The 16,045-nt window shown below is 32.6% G+C and overlaps 2 protein-coding genes across 3 annotated transcripts; both read left to right on the top strand.

The window, feature by feature from the left end:
- The first annotated feature begins 662 nt into the window (after positions 1-662).
- Positions 663-7,098, top strand: LOC123885760 (cytochrome b561 and DOMON domain-containing protein At3g07570-like). Of its 2 annotated transcripts, XM_045935081.1 has the most exons (7): positions 855-1,078; positions 1,168-1,356; positions 1,444-1,573; positions 2,968-3,137; positions 4,276-4,681; positions 6,141-6,424; positions 6,743-7,098. In XM_045935081.1, the coding sequence occupies exons 1-7, from the start codon at positions 905-907 to the stop codon at positions 6,971-6,973; spliced, it is 1,584 nt and encodes a 527-aa protein (XP_045791037.1). In that variant the 5' UTR covers positions 855-904; the 3' UTR covers positions 6,974-7,098. The 2 variants fall into 2 exon arrangements, with proteins under 2 accessions (XP_045791036.1, XP_045791037.1); XM_045935080.1 differs by having other exon boundaries at positions 663-1,078; positions 1,168-1,573.
- A 4,899-nt stretch (positions 7,099-11,997) lies between these two features.
- LOC123886357 (cytochrome b561 and DOMON domain-containing protein At3g07570) lies at positions 11,998-15,403 on the top strand. The gene is made up of 5 exons (XM_045935683.1): positions 11,998-12,017; positions 12,287-12,416; positions 12,721-13,123; positions 14,576-14,856; positions 15,110-15,403. The coding sequence occupies exons 1-5, from the start codon at positions 11,998-12,000 to the stop codon at positions 15,401-15,403; spliced, it is 1,128 nt and encodes a 375-aa protein (XP_045791639.1).
- Positions 15,404-16,045: the final 642 nt, after the last annotated feature.

Below are 16,045 nucleotides of genomic sequence, written 5' to 3'. Positions count from 1 at the left end.
TTCCTTTCGATTCGATAATTTTCATTCCTTTAAATTTGTTAATCCTATCAAAGAGTACACTTTTATTTATTTCAGATGGAACAAGAAATTTCATTAGAGAAAAAGAAGTACAGATAGGGTGAACTAACTAAGTATGAAGCAATTCCCAATTTTTGCAAATCCAAGATTACATGAGCATAAAACCACAGAGAAGCCAAAAACTGTTCTGGGAATATTAGCTTCAAGAAAGATCCCTATGTTTGATAAGCATACAAGATTACCTCAAACACAGCCTACTTTCTGTTTGAGTCTCAAATAGATCAAGTTTGAGAGTATCATGTGATGGACTAAGCAACATGCGTTGGAGTTGCTCTAATGATGCAGGTTTTTACTTTTTAAAGTTATGGTAGTGTGCTTCTATTTGTAATTTTCTGTACCATGTGAAAACAACGAAGGCATGGACATAACTTCGTTTGGACGCTGTATCATTTATCAATTTGGAGATGACAAATTGGATTCGTGAAGAACCGGACATAAGCCTGCTAAACTTGGCCGGAAAAACGAAGAGATGGATGGCAGTATTATTTCGGGTCTATCTCAGTCAGCTGCTTTTTTTGGGGGTCAGGTCGTATCTTTTTCTTTATCATTGAAAGAATTTACATCTGTACAGTGAAATATGTTGTATACACATTTTTCTTTAATATCATTATATATTTATTCTTTTCTTGTGGACCTTAATCTTCATGTTAATATATATAGTCATAATTGAGAATACCCTCTCCACCATGTTAGTTACAACTTACAATATGATAATCATTACATCGTTTAATTTTATTTCCCCCTTTTTACAAACCTTTCCAAATAAAACTTCCTCATGATATCAATTTTTTCAAACACAAACACACCAAAAATATAGAGACAACAGATGAAGGCACCTCTGCAGCTCCTCTTCATAATTACCTTTCTCGGTTCATTCCTCCGTGCAAGGCCAGAAACCGACTCTTGTACCAGCAATCTGAACCTCAAAGCTCCAACCCCTTTTGATACAACCAACCTCCACTGTCTTTCTGTATGGGATGCTCAAGGTTTCATCCTCAGGGTAGGTACACCATTTTCAAATCTCATCACATATATATCCTTACTCCAATAGTATTACACATACCAATTATTATGTTTACTATTTTGCAGTATGTTCAGACTTCTACAAACATTTGGAGCTTCATTCTCTCAACTCCAGACACAAATTCTTACATAGCTATTGGATTTTCGGCCAGCGGCAGCATGGTAGGTTCAAGTGCAATTGTGGGGTGGGTGGCATCCAGAGGAGCTAGTGGAGGGATAAAGCAGTATTATCTCGGTGGGGTTACCGCAAATCAGGTAGTTCCTGATAAAGGAAACTTGCAGGTTATAGGCAATTCATCATTCATCAGTTTGCAATCTTCTCGTTTATATTTGGTGTTTCAGTTAGAAACTACTGAACCTTTGTCCTGGTTGATACTTGCCACTGGATCCACTGGTTTATTCCCCGCAGCACCAAATTATTCGCTAACAAAACACCTAGACAAGTTTTCCACAAGAATAGACTACTCAAAAGGTTAGTATATATTTAGTATTCAAGCTGTGGTTTCACTCAAGGTTTAAAAAACGAGCCACACCTGCGATCAGGGCTGTGGTGATTTTAATTTATAGTTGTCGAATGTAGTCACACTGGAAACCTTTATATTGCTAGAAAATTAGGCCAATGCTGTCGAAATTATGGTTGTTACTGCGTCCGTGAATGAGGCTGCATCAGCTGTATTTCATGAATTCAACTCCTTCGAAATAGTCATAAATGATTCGAAATAACCATAAATGATTGATATTTTCTTTTTAAGAAGAAACTATATGTTTTTTTTGTAAAGGACAACTAATTGGATGATTAATTGTCTATGAATCTGAATTGAAAAAAAAAAAAAAACATTTTCATCACAACTCTGGAAAATACTATAACTGAGCTATGGTTTGGTTATAGTAAGCCACATGTGGGGAAGAGTATAACTTAAGCCACAAAGTTTCTATAGTACAAAGTAGATGTGTTTTTACTTTCTTGCTTTCCATCAGTATAATTAGTGGCTAATGATCAACCACACATCATTATAGGTCATTATGTCTGTGGTTGAGAATTGAGGGGTTATAGTTGAAAATTCATTCACTTGGAGAAATTTTAGATTGGGTATGTACATAGTGGGTGAGATGTTTTTATCAAAAACAAGAAAAGCCAAAAAAGAGAAGTTAGGAAGAACAAATAGTGAAAAAACTAACCATTTTCTAGGTATCTTAGTAGATTTTCATAAAAAAAGCACGTAGATAACTTAGATTGTACGCAATTAATGATTAATGCTTACTCTCTTCGGTCTTAAATATAAACAAAAACATATTTATATATAGACATATTTTATTATATTTGAGATTAAAAGGAATACTATAGTTACAACGAACAAGTTAAAATAGAACGCTACTATTGGTAGAGATTACTCTTTTTATCATTATAAATAACTTTGGATGTTAGGAATGAAAATCAGATGGAAACACCAAAAAAATATAGTTTGAGTGACTAACAAATGATAACCAAAAATAGCACCCCTCTAATAATGCATGTAAAGTTTGAACTATAATATTTTAATTAAATCTCATTTGTTGAATAAAAGGTTGACTCTGTGTCAACAAAAAAGAATGAAAGGTTGACTTGTTAATGGTTTAAGTTAGCCTTCTACCAAATCTACTTAATCAAATACTATAATGTAATCATAATTAATAAGCATTGATAAACTGCCTCTACCACGAATACCATTGTTTAATTGGTAATAATTGCTCCTTTTTCTTCTTACCAATCAAATAACTTCACAAATCTCATGAATACTTTTACAAACACACAAGCATAAACCAAAGACAAAGAAATGAAGGCATATGAAACATTCCTCATATTCACAATTTGTTTTCTTGCTTCAGCAAACAATGGAAGTTCACAAGTGAATGGAAATTCTTCTTCACAAGGAGATGGAAATAGTTCACAAGGTGATTCATGTGACTCCAAGCTAAATCTCAGTATTCCTCTCAACTTTGACATAACCAAGCTCAATTGCCTTTCTGTTTGGAATGCTCAAGGATACATTCTTAGAGTAAGTGCATACTACTCTTGAACTTCAAATGTTTTTATCTATTTATTCAAATTTTGAATGTCAATATTTGCAATACAATCATCATAATTTTGAATGTCCTAATTAATTGCGACCGCATCTTCTCAGTGTCTCCACTCTCTACGGTCAAAAGTTGGCCATTGGCTCTAAAGATGGAGACACCGAAGATGATACGAGCTGACAGTGGCGGAACTAGGAAAAATTTACTGGGTGGGCCGCTAAAAAATTTATGACTTATAATTTATAAGTTTGTATTGAAAAAAAAAAATTGGTAACATTTTTTCATGAGCTTATAGCTTACTAGTTTATATATAGTTTACGAACTAATATTTTCACTTACACTTGAACTAATATGCGTACTGAGCGACTTATAATCATCAATAATAAACTCTAAACAAATATTTTCATTAATATTTGTACTAATATATATACAGAATAAATTAAAATAATTAATAATACACTTAAACTAATATCCTATATTTATGGGAATATTATTTTTTGGGGGTGGGGGTGGGCCGTGGCCCACCTAAGCCACCCCCTAGTTCCGCTGATGCGAGCTGATTTAACTGTGATTTGAGATCACATTTTGAGACTAGTGTAAAAAATCCTAACATGATATATGGTAGATAGATACATCCAATCAAAACGGACAAAACTTACGTGCAATTTCTTGTGTACTATTTTTCAGTCTTTTATCACATATGATCGAATTGATCCCATGATTATAAGTTCATTCCATTTAGGATTAGGAATTAGGGGTATGTTTTTTACATATCTATCATTATTGGGGCCCCTATAATCACCCCTTTTGGCTTCTTTTGTTCTGAAGCAAACTAAGAGATCCACAGGATGATTTGTCCTATTCAGATATTCACGACCTATAAATACAAAAATTTATTTCTTTTTGGATAGGCCCTCCAATACATGGATTGTCTACCTTTAATTTAATAGTATAAACAAAACAATTTTAAATTTAAATTCAATGTAAGAAATTTAATGTGACATTTTACTATCCAAGATCCAATATCTCAAAGTTTTCTGAAATTATGTTGATATCATCTTAAATTTTAATTAATTTCATATAATCTAATGCACATTAAAATCAACTATATGTATGCAGTATTCTCAAACTTCTTCAAACATATGGAGCTTCATTCTCTCAGCTCCAAACCAAAATTCTTATATATCAATAGGGTTCTCTCCTAATGGAGGCATGGTAGGTTCAAGTGCAATTGTAGGGTGGATTTCATCCAATGGAGCTATTGGAGGCATGAAACAATATTATCTAGCAGGGTATGCACCAAATCAAGTGGTTCCAGATAGAGGCAACTTAGCAATTATTAACAATTCAACTTTGATCACATCACAATCGTCGCGTTTATACATGGTTTTCCAGCTACAAACTAATCAACCTTTATCGCGGTTGATCTATGCCGTCGGACCTAATGGAGTCTTCCCTACAGTTCCAAGTTTTGCTCTAATGCAGCACCAAGACAAAGTTTCTGTAACTGTTAATTATGCCACAGGTAATAATTCTCATTTTTATAAAATTATGTAACAAATGGATGGAAATTTTCAAAAATGATAACAGTATTTTAAAAAAGTGATTTTTTTTCTTCACAAAAACAGTAACAAACGGCTTCTATTTCAGCAATTAATTATGAGTCATGCTAACAGGGCACTAGTTAAATAAACAAAAAAAAAAGTAAATGTTGTACTGAAAATAATTTTTTTTATATTTTTAAAATATTGACTATACAAATTTCAAGTAGATAGGAAAAAAAGTAAACAAGAAAAAAAAAATTAACATACAAGTCACACAATCAAGTAGTTACAAATCTTTGTAACTGGATGAAGATCAAACTACTCATATTTTGAGTCGTATTTTAAATTGATCATGTAAAGTTGAAACATTAACCGTCTGATCTTTATTTCAACTAACTAGCTAGTGAGGTTTTGTGATTGTATGCTTTTAACCTCAAAAATATATATGTTAGTTGTTGGTTAGCAATGAAGAAATGACACTCTTTTATACATGGAGTTGGTGATTACTTTATGATTTGATGATTATTAAGTGGGAATTAATTAAGCATGCTATTTAATGAAGACTTTTCTAGTGTAGTCTTGACCTTTTGGTTTGTTAATTTTGGCATATGTTATGTAGGATCAACATGGCCCATTTTCACTGTGAAAATAACTTAGACTTGAAACAGTGGTCAATTTGGGGAAAATTCTTCTCTAATCTTGTTGCCAAGAGAATAATTAAGTTGAAATGTAAGATCATAATATGACACCCTACCAAACCAAACCCATATGTCTTTTGTCCTTTTTTGTAAGGTAGAACCATATGTTCTGAAATCTAATTTGGTTCATTAGTAAAAGGCTGAAGTTGACACTCTTTAAATTCCAAAATTAAATTTTGAATATGATTTTCTCATCATAAAATATAAGTCGTCCGATTGAGATCGTACGGGACATAAGACAACTTACATTAATTTAGTTAAGAAGAAAGGATATTCAAAATTCATTTTGAAATATGGATTGTTTAGTAGATTTGGCGATTCACATCTCACATTTGAGACAATTTTAAAGTTAGCGAATTTTGGTTTACTCCATATAATTTTTTTCGATTACCCTCTATAATGTCAAGATTCTGTCCTTTTAACCCCTCATAAAATATATAGACTTAAAATTCCTCATAAATGATGACGTAACATGCTTAGTGAGGGGGTAAACCAAAATTCCCTAACATTACAGGGGTAAAAATGTCAAAATCTTAAGCTAACATATTTAATGAGGGGCTAAAAGGACAAAATCTTGACATTACAACGGGTAACAGAAAAAAATATTACAGAGGGTAAACACTATTTAACCCTTGTTAGAATATGTGCAAGTATTTCTTCCATTAATTTATAATGAGGATGTCATTCATAAGAATAATTGTCTTATCATTTTTTTATTTGTCTATCATTTTATTTGAAACAGGTTCAAGTGTATTAGGAAACTCATATGTGAACCTAAAAAGAAGCCATGGAGTGTTAAATATATTGGGATGGGGTATATTTATCATAATGGGAGCAATAGTTGCTCGTTATTTCAAGGATTGGGATCAATTTTGGTTTAATTTCCATGCTTCAGTTCAATCATTGGGCTTTATACTTGGATTAATAGGTGTAATTACTGGGCTTATTCTCAATAATCAACTCAATGTTGATTTTAATCTTCACAAGGCTCTTGGAATCATCATTCTTGTTCTTGCTTGCCTCCAGGTATTTTCTTTAGGTTATCGCTCGTCTAACTCTCTTAAAATGCGGTATTTTATATAAAAGAGAAACGAACAATAACATTTTGTTTAAAACCTTTGATATATTTTGTTAAATGATTGTTTTTTTAACAAGTCAAATAAATATATTAAAAAATAAGTTATGCACAAGGTGTGTCGAACAAAAAAAAAATACATCAAACAGTCGAAATTTTCATATCATGATTCAACTGTTTTATATAAGTCGATCGAACTGAAAAGAAATGATAATCGAACTATTCAAATAACTTAATTGTAAATAATATTAGTGTATTTGTTTTGGTAGGTAATGGCTTTTGTTGCTCGACCAAAAAAGGAATCAAAAGTGAGAAAGCATTGGAATTTATATCATCATAACATAGGGAGAATAGTAATTATATTAGCCATAGCCAACATTTTCTATGGAATCCATTTAGGCAAAGAAGGAAGTCAATGGATGGTAGCTTATGGAATTGTGCTTGCAATATTGCTCTCTATTGCAGTAATTTTTGAGATTGGACTGTGGAGTAAAGACTAAATTCTTTTCTTTATTTAGATAATTTTAAATTGTTTCATCATTGGTTTTCATCTTGGAGCTCTTTAGATTCTTTTGTAATCTTATTTTACCAGATGATTAGAAATGGATTAATTTTACATTAAACACATATTTTAGTGTTATCCAATTAATATTGAGATTGAAATACCAAACCTCTAACTAAGGCATTGAGCTCAGGTGGTTAATGAACTCTCTTTAGGACAAATTTAGTTATGATATTAAATTTGTTGACTATTGATATTGTTTTTACAAATTTAATTTTTTTTGAAACAAATTTATTATTATTTAAAAGAGATAATTGATTAATGTTTTATTTAGATACTAGTATTTTTTTTATAAATTCCTGAAAAATATATAATATAATTAGAGGTATATTAATTTAGAAATGATTAACTCACTTGAAAATTTGAAATAAACATTATAAAAAGATAAAGAAAAACTAGAAATGAGTTTTTTATTTTATGTGGACCTAAACCAGAAATGAACATGCATATGAACATGCATATGCTCAGAATTGGTCTCATCTTTGGATAGAAAGTGATTCTAAACTAGTCTGCTTGGCCTTTAAATCTCCGAATATCATTCCTTGGAAACTAAAGAACAGATGGATGAACTGTATATACATGACTAGAAACATGAGCTTCATTATATCTCACATCTATAGGGAGGGCAATCATTGTGCAGACAAGCTTGCTAATCTCGGGTTATCTTTGCAAGGTTTCACATGGTGGACATCTGCTCCAGTTGAAATTAGGGAAGATTTAACTAGAAATAGGTTAGGTTTTCCTTATTTTAGATGTTGCTAGCTAGTTGTTTTGTTTCCTTTGTTGAGGGTTTAGGCTTGGTCCCCCTCTTTTGTATCCCACTTTTTTTTTTATCTATGATATTTGAAGTTTAAAAAAAAAAAAAAAAAACCAGAAATGAGTTTCATATTTGTATTAAGGAAAATGATATTTCAAGACATACTTTCAAATAAGAATACAACAAATATACATATTTGTGTACTTTTTGATATAATATTTTTTGCATTCCTCGAAAACTGTGCATAGAGTGGAACAAAATACGATGTTGTATGTTTGTTATTGAAAATGTGTTTAAATAACACACCTGTTGTGAATTCGATTAAAAATAACACCAATAATAGAACTTGATGTGTGGAGCAAATACGATTAAAGCAACCAAATCAAGTGAACGACAATAATAATCACAAAACAATGATAAACGGCAAGAAAGAAAAAACACAATAGAATTATTTACCCAGTTCGGTCAAAGTAACCTAATCTGGGGGAGAGAGCAACCCTCTGTTCCACTATCAAATGAAGTACTTGATTACAATTAGGGTTGGGAACAGGCCAGGCCAGGCCTTGACAGGCCTGAGCCTGGCCTACGATTTTTTTTCAGGCCTAAGCCTGGCCTGTGGCCTATCAAATAATATTTTTTTTGGCCTGGCCTGAGCCTTTTAAAAGCCTGGCCTGGCCTTGTAGCCTGTTTAAAAGCCTGTGTTACATTAAAACTTCTCTATATAGTTTTTTTAAATAGGCTAAACAGGCCTTAAAAAGTTCATATTTAAATTTTTATAATTTCTACAACATTAAGAAAAAGCTAATAATATGATTAACACAATAATTAAAAATTAATCAAATAACAAATACGATTACGAAAAGTCGCAATAATTAAAAATTAATAATATTTATATAAATAATATTTTTTTTATAAGATATAAATAATAATTATTATAAACAGGCCGGCCTATCAGGCTTCGTAGGCCTTTTTAGAAGCCTAAGCCTGGCCTATTTATGTAAACAGGCCGTTTTCAAAGCCTAAGCCTGGCATTTTTAATAACCAGGCCAGGCCAGGCCAGGCTTATATAGGCCAGGACGAAGGCCCCTGTAGGCCGCCTGGCCTATTCCCAACCCTAATTACAATGAAATCCTCCAAAGAATTTCTTCCCGTGACCAAAAAATTCAATATGGAAGTGTTTCTCAAGGTGATGGATCAATCCCAACCCTAGTGTTTGCCCAAGAAAAGTTCTCTTATAAACCCTAGTCTTTTGTTGGTTTAAGAAACCCTAAAAACACCTTAAAAGAGTCAGAAAACGCACCGCCTATAAATAGACTCGCGCAGAATACCCTACCTCTCCGTACTCCCGAAAAAATTGCTTGCCTCCAATTGCCCTTGGATTTTTAGGACAATCCACAAGCTACACTGTACACTCTTCAAACCCCGGATTGTAGCTTTCCGTACTCTTGAAGATATGCTTGCCTCCAACCAACCTTGGAAATTTTAGGTGGTTTCACAAGCTGCAACCTCATACTCTCCTTGTGTCCAACTACCTCCAGCAGTCTAACAAGTTACCAAGCCTGATCACCGTTGCTTCCACACAAGATCTCCATAGCCATACCACTTTGATGTACCTCCACCTCAAACTGAGTTTCCTCCACCAAAGCCTCAAAACCGGTATATCCACTATGTCTTTCACCTTGTAACCTAGTATTCTTAGCACCGCCTCTCCAGGCTGATGTTGAGTATTATTCCACCGCCTCTCCAGGCCGATGTCGAGTATTATTATCACCGTCTCTCCAGGCTGATGTTGAGTATTCTTACCACCGCCTCTCCAGGCTGATGTTGAGTATTATTACCACCGCCTCTCCAGGCTGATCAATCTTCTATGGTACCCAATTTGTGACTATGAGTGCTCCCGCAATCTCATAGCCTTCCTCCTCACCCTTCTGTTGGATTAAGATTGCCACCATCTTCACTGTCCACAACCCAAAGTCGTTACTCCCGGTGAATTTCTCAATTTCCCACTTAGAACCCATGGTACCTTAATTCGTTTGATCCCTTGCCCCACGGTGGGCGCCAATTATTGTGAATTCGATTAAAAATCACACCAATAATAGAACTTGATGTGTGGAGCAAATACGATTAAAGCAACCAAATTAAGTGAACGACAATAATAATCACAAAACTATGATAAACGGCGAGAAAGAAAAAACACAATAGAATTGTTTACCCAGTTCGGTCAAAGTAACCTAATCTGGGGGAGAGAGCAACCCTCCATTCCACTATCAAATGAAGTACTTGATTACAATGAAATCCTCCAAAGAGTTACAAGAATTAGCCTTGTTCCTAATTCTACCCTAAGCCCGAATTTCTTTCCGTGACCAAGAAATTCAATATGAAAGTGTTTCTCAAGGTGATGGATCAATCCCAACCCTAGTGTTTTCCCAAGAGAAGTTCTCTTATAAACTCTAGTCTTTTGTTGGCTTCAGAAACCCTAAAAAAGAGTCAGAAAACACACTGCCTATAAATAGCCTCGCGCAGACCTCACTGCGCCTTGCGCAGGAGGCAGGAGCTAAAGCTCTACCTGCGTATCACAGCTGCGCCTCGCGCAGGAGGCAGTAACTTGTTTTTTTTCTAGGCAATTACAACAACACCTCTTGTATTAATGTTTCAACTTTCAATAAAATAAAATGACCAGCTCTTGGCTCAAAAGAGGTCTTAACCTATTGATAGGCATGACCATGTAGATGTGTGAGCTAGTCTTCCACTACTAAAAAAAGGCAAATTAGTGACGAAAATTAGTGAGGGAACAAAATTCCTCACTAACTATGACGGAATTAGAGAGGGAAAATTGCATTAGTATATAAACACTTATTGTTGTGTTCAGAAGTCCCACATCGGTTGCGAGATGACCTGAATAAGTGTTTATATACTAGAGACAATCCTCACCTTACAAGTCGGTTTTGTAAGGATGAGTTAGGCCCAATACTTATTTCTAAGTTGGGATCAGAGCCTCTTCACGATCCGTTGGGCCACCTGTTATCAGGTTTCCGGAATCGGGCCACCCACTGTTTATATCCACGCACCAAGCCCAATAATGCTAGGCGTGAGGGGGTATGTTAAGAAGCCCAATACTCATTTCTAAGAATATATAGTGTGCTTAGACATTATACATTTGATTTCATGACTATACAAATAGACTAGCTCATAACCCTTACTATACAAATTATCTAGTTATTACAATCATAATTCTTTATTTCTTTTTCACTTTCGATGATCCAAATCTGTCAACTTTGAACCAACAATTGGTATATAAGGACCGGGTAATTTCTTAAAGAAGTTCGGTTATTTGAATGATTTAATCATGGTTTTATTCTAATCGAAGAGATTTAAAAATATTAAATCATATATATATATAATTCCTAGATAGTTGTGCAACCACTAATCTAACCCTAATCCACGTCAGTCACTTATATCTAATTAAACCACTCAATAATGTCACATCACTTCTACTTACATCATTGTCATCTCTATACACTTTTAATATGCCTACATTTATATACCTATGACTTTTCATTATACATCCACTCAACTAATAATAATAGATTTTACTAAATTATACGCACTAATTAATCTTTTATATTACATATTGAATTATAGTGTCCAATTAAGAATCAAATGCACAGTGTATGAGTATCACCACAAACCATTTTCATAGCGACATGACAATTTATGGATTACCAACTTATTTTGGTAGATGCAATAGGATTCATTGTAATCTTTTCGAAATGTATAAACACATCTTTATTATCTATCTTATATTTACATCACTTTTTTTTTATTATTATTATTTTGTTGTTATTGATGTTATTATTATAATTTTCATAATACTTATTGTTTCAATTTATACGAATAATTTTTCAACATTACAATATAAAATACTGCATAATACCTGTGCATCGCACGGGTGTGGGACTAGTGATATTAATGTCTCATCGGTTTGTGTTAGATTCAATTTCTAAAATATCAATAAACGGCAGAGTCAAACATCAATATAATGTGTTACAAGTGATTGGTATTTTGACCCTTTAACTATTTAGTCATGAGTTCGATTTCTGCGTGTAAATGATATTTTGGATTTACCAAAAAGAACACGGATTAGTCGGTCGTAGATCGGATACCGAATTGTTATTTTTTTTTTAAAAAAAAAAACAGCTTACTACATGACAATAATTCAAACAAGGTAAGCCTTCTTTGATTCACAAACGCTAACACCTAATGATTAATTTGAATACAACCATAACCTTATATGTATGTCCTGTTCCAGCCACCGCTGTCAATAGCAAAGTAACTCGTTAATTCCAATGTTAATATAACCTGTAACATTTCTTATCTTTCAATATTAATTAAACTTGACATAATTAATTAAGTGTATTCTACATATTATTCCTATCTGTTCTTAATGAAGATGGCATACTTTTGTTTATTAATCTTTCTCATTCTCCTTTGTAGTTCATCAATCCTTGTGACATGTCAAGATTCATGTGCCTCTAATTTGGTGGAACTTCAGCAACCAATTCCTTTTGATACAAAATCACTTCTTTGCAGTCCTGTTTGGCCTGATCACAATTTCATCCTCAGAGTATGTGTTGTTGTGTTTTAGAATTTTAATTTTTTATTTTGTTTTGTTTTTCATTTAACAATCTATCCATATTTTCTTTTAGTCTTAATTAGTTGAACATTTTATATAGCATCACAGTGCGAATGTCTACACCGTCACTAAATTTCTATGGTCATTTTGGTCGACAAACCTGCCTTTTGAATGAAAATCTGGCGACTTATATTCTAACTTCACTAAATTTCTATGGTCATTTTGGTCGACAAACCTGCCTTTTTAAATTGGTCTCAAAATCGGTCATGATTTATTTTTCTTATTTAATGAACAGTATACCAAGGCTTCATCAGATGTATGGAGCTTTATATTCTCATTCCCAACAAACATAAAAGCATATGCAGCTATAGGGTACTCAAAAGATGGTAACATGGTTGGTTCTACAGCAATTGTAGGGTGGATGCCCTCTCCAGGGGCAGGAGGAATGAAAATGTACTCTCTTGATGGAAAATCAGCAAAAGATGTGATTCCTGACAAAGGAGAACTTTATATGATGAATGCTTCCATAGTTCCAGCTAGCACTTCATTAGGTTACATGATTTTCCAATTGAAAGCTACACAACTTACTACAAAATTGTTATTTGCCATTGGACCAAATGGTGTATTTCCTAATTATCCAGATTATGCCTTGTCCAAACATAGTGGTCAAATATCATTGGTCATTGATTATTCAAAAGGTTAGTAAATTATGCATTTATATACTTAATTTGTTCTTGGTTAAATTAACCTTCATGTCTATAATCATGTGTGCAAAGTTTTTTAATATTAGTTTTAATATCTTGATAGATTTTAAATCAACCAAATCATTAGTTCATTATTTAAAATGTTCATTATTTAAAATTAGGGTCATATAATATGACAAGTTCCGAATAAAAAAATTAACCATTAAATAATACAATAATTTTAAAGTTTTAAAAATCGATTACACAAGTACCATTTTTTTAGACTCTTCAATATGTTAACATTTTCTTGATCATTTGTTCATAACTGCGATCTGTCTTCTTCGGTGTGGTACTCCGTCTTTAGGTGGTTAGGGGTTCAACTTATTTTGTCTCGGGGGATTGTATGGTTGTTACAGATATTCCTAGAGATGAGTGTTGGTAGGATAGCTTATTCGGGGTACCAGTGGTTGCTAATTTGGCATGTTGTTATTTGGTCGATTTGAAATTTTTGAAATGACTTTATCTTTGCTTGAGGAAATTCGTCCATTGATTACCTGGTGGATAGGATGAAGCTCTCTTCGTGGAAGTGGTTTATGGCCAAAAATCCTAGTATCCCCTGCTCTATTTTTGAGTGGGAGGTACAACCCATTTTGTATTGGAGTGTTAGATTGGTGTCTTATTGTGGTGTCCATTAGTCTTGGTGGCATGGTGCAGTGCGGCTCTACTTTTTGCCTCCTCTTCTTTATTGTTTGGAACCTTAGTACTCCTTGTTTTGTGAACCTTTTTTGTATATTTTAAAATAAATATTGCCATAAAAAAATTAAATATTTCTTTGAAATTTTAAATAATCTCTCTGCGACAATTTTAAAAACTAAATTGATTGACATAAAGTTTTTTATTTCATGGATCATTTTAAATTTTAGTTAATTTTAGAGATTTTTTTTAATGACAAATATATTATATATAAATATAAAAACAGAATAAAAGTACGAGAGAAAGTTAAAAAAAAAAACAAAGAGATATCAGAAGTACACTCTACTAGAAAATAAAACTACAAGGAGACATTTGTCAACAAAAAAAAATACAAGGAGGCACCTCACCAACAAACTAGAACTCCTCAAATGCACCACAACGAGAAGAAGAATACCCATCTGAATGAGGGAGACAAAGATTAATCACAGGTATAGGACAAAACAATCCAATTCTCCTAATCCATGGAGACTCAACACGACATCCAAATAAACTATACCTGTTCAACATATTACATAAAGTGATCCATCATGTGACACCTATCATTTTAGGGTACACTAAGTGATCCACTCCTTTTAAATGTTATTTTTTTTCATACAATTAAAAGTTTTTTTATTTTTTTTTTATTTTTATTTATGTAGCACAATTAAAAGTTAAAACTATATATTTCGGTCTATCAATCAATGTGAATATTGTAACTTTGGTATCTTGAAACAGGTACAATTAGAGAAGTTTCTAATCTAAAACTTAGAAGAAGCCATGGCATCCTAAACATTGCATCATGGAGCATTCTAATGATAATAGGATCCATAATTGCACGTTATTTCAAGCAATGGGATCCCATTTGGTTTTATTTGCATGCTTCTATTCAAATATTTGGATTTCTAGCTGGCATAGTTGGAATATTTTGTGGACTTGTCTTGTCTAAGAAACTTGATTCTAAAGTAACTCATCACAAGAATATAGCAATTCTCATTATCGTTCTTGGATGCCTCCAGGTTAATTTTTCTATAATTTATTTATTTTGCTAATTTACATTTGAGAGTTCATCAAGATATTATATATTGATATATAATTTGGTATTATATTTCTACAAAAAATTTCTAAGTGTCATCAATATCTACGTGCAAATGCAGAAATTAATTTAGCAAGTAGAGTAAAATCACAATGAGTGATAAACTTTCCCATTAGAATATGTATGTTGACCCTAATTGTATTTCCTACTGCCTTATGGTTTGATTTCATATATAGGTATTGGCCATTAAATTACGACCAGGAAAAGATTCAAGGATACGTAAATATTGGAATTGGTACCATTATAACATTGGAAGAATTTTGATTTGCTTTGCAGTGGCTAACACATTTTATGGACTCCATTTAGGAGGTGAAGGATCTAAGTGGTTTCTTGCTTATGGAGTTTCAATTGCAATCTTAGTTATTTTTGCTTTCATTTTGGAGATAAGAAAATGGATTATTGTTAGAAAAGAGACTAACTCCACAAAGATTCCATCTTTTCCTCAATCCAATGTGGAGTTAGCTTACTAACATTTTTTTTAGTACTCAGTATGAATCAAACATGAAACATCATTTGTAATTTTCAATGTAGCACACAAAGATTACATCCTTTGTAAGCAGCACTACAATATATTTCTCTCTTTTTTTTTTTTTTTTAAAAGAATATTTGCAAGATAGATACTTGGGTCTCTTAACCATTTGGTCTTGGGTTCGATCCCCGACCGGTGCGTATGGAGAAACATTTGTTGGCATAGATCAACCGCTTAAATGGATATCCGTTACGTCGAGGGGATTAGTCTCTGCAGTTGCGCGCGGAGGATATCTTTGATTTAAAAATATAATAAAAATTGCAACACTTATTACTATTAGTAAGCACAGTTCGCAATGTTGCCGAGTTTTTTTTTTTATTGTAGGACAAATATTGTATAGTGCAACACTAATTCTGTTATAAAATTATATTTGTTATTGTAAAATAGTTGTTCATTGTATGATAGTTATAAATGTAATATTATTATTATTATTATTATTATTATTATTATTATTATTATTATTATTATTTTGGCAAAGCAAGAACCCAAAATATTATGAGATATGTTATATAAACATTATTCTATCGTATTTTTATTTAAAATTTGGCGTGAAATAACTTCAGTGAAAGAGAAATAATAATAA

The sequence above is a fragment of the Trifolium pratense genome, linkage group LG5 (genome assembly GCF_020283565.1).
Source record: "Trifolium pratense cultivar HEN17-A07 linkage group LG5, ARS_RC_1.1, whole genome shotgun sequence".
NCBI lineage: Eukaryota > Viridiplantae > Streptophyta > Magnoliopsida > Fabales > Fabaceae > Trifolium > Trifolium pratense.
This window is presented reverse-complemented; position numbering and strand designations above follow the sequence as displayed.

Coding starts and splice junctions, on each gene's coding strand:
- LOC123885760 (XM_045935080.1), top strand. CDS start 905: ATGAAGGCACCTCTGCAGCTCCTCTTCATAATTACCTTTCTCGGTTCA. Junction 4,682..6,140: donor AACTGTTAATTATGCCACAG/GTAATAATTCTC, acceptor TATTTGAAACAG/GTTCAAGTGTATTAGGAAAC. Junction 6,425..6,742: donor TTGTTCTTGCTTGCCTCCAG/GTATTTTCTTTA, acceptor TTGTTTTGGTAG/GTAATGGCTTTTGTTGCTCG.
- LOC123886357 (XM_045935683.1), top strand. CDS start 11,998: ATGACAATAATTCAAACAAG. Junction 12,018..12,286: donor ATGACAATAATTCAAACAAG/GTAAGCCTTCTT, acceptor TCTCCTTTGTAG/TTCATCAATCCTTGTGACAT. Junction 13,124..14,575: donor GGTCATTGATTATTCAAAAG/GTTAGTAAATTA, acceptor ATCTTGAAACAG/GTACAATTAGAGAAGTTTCT.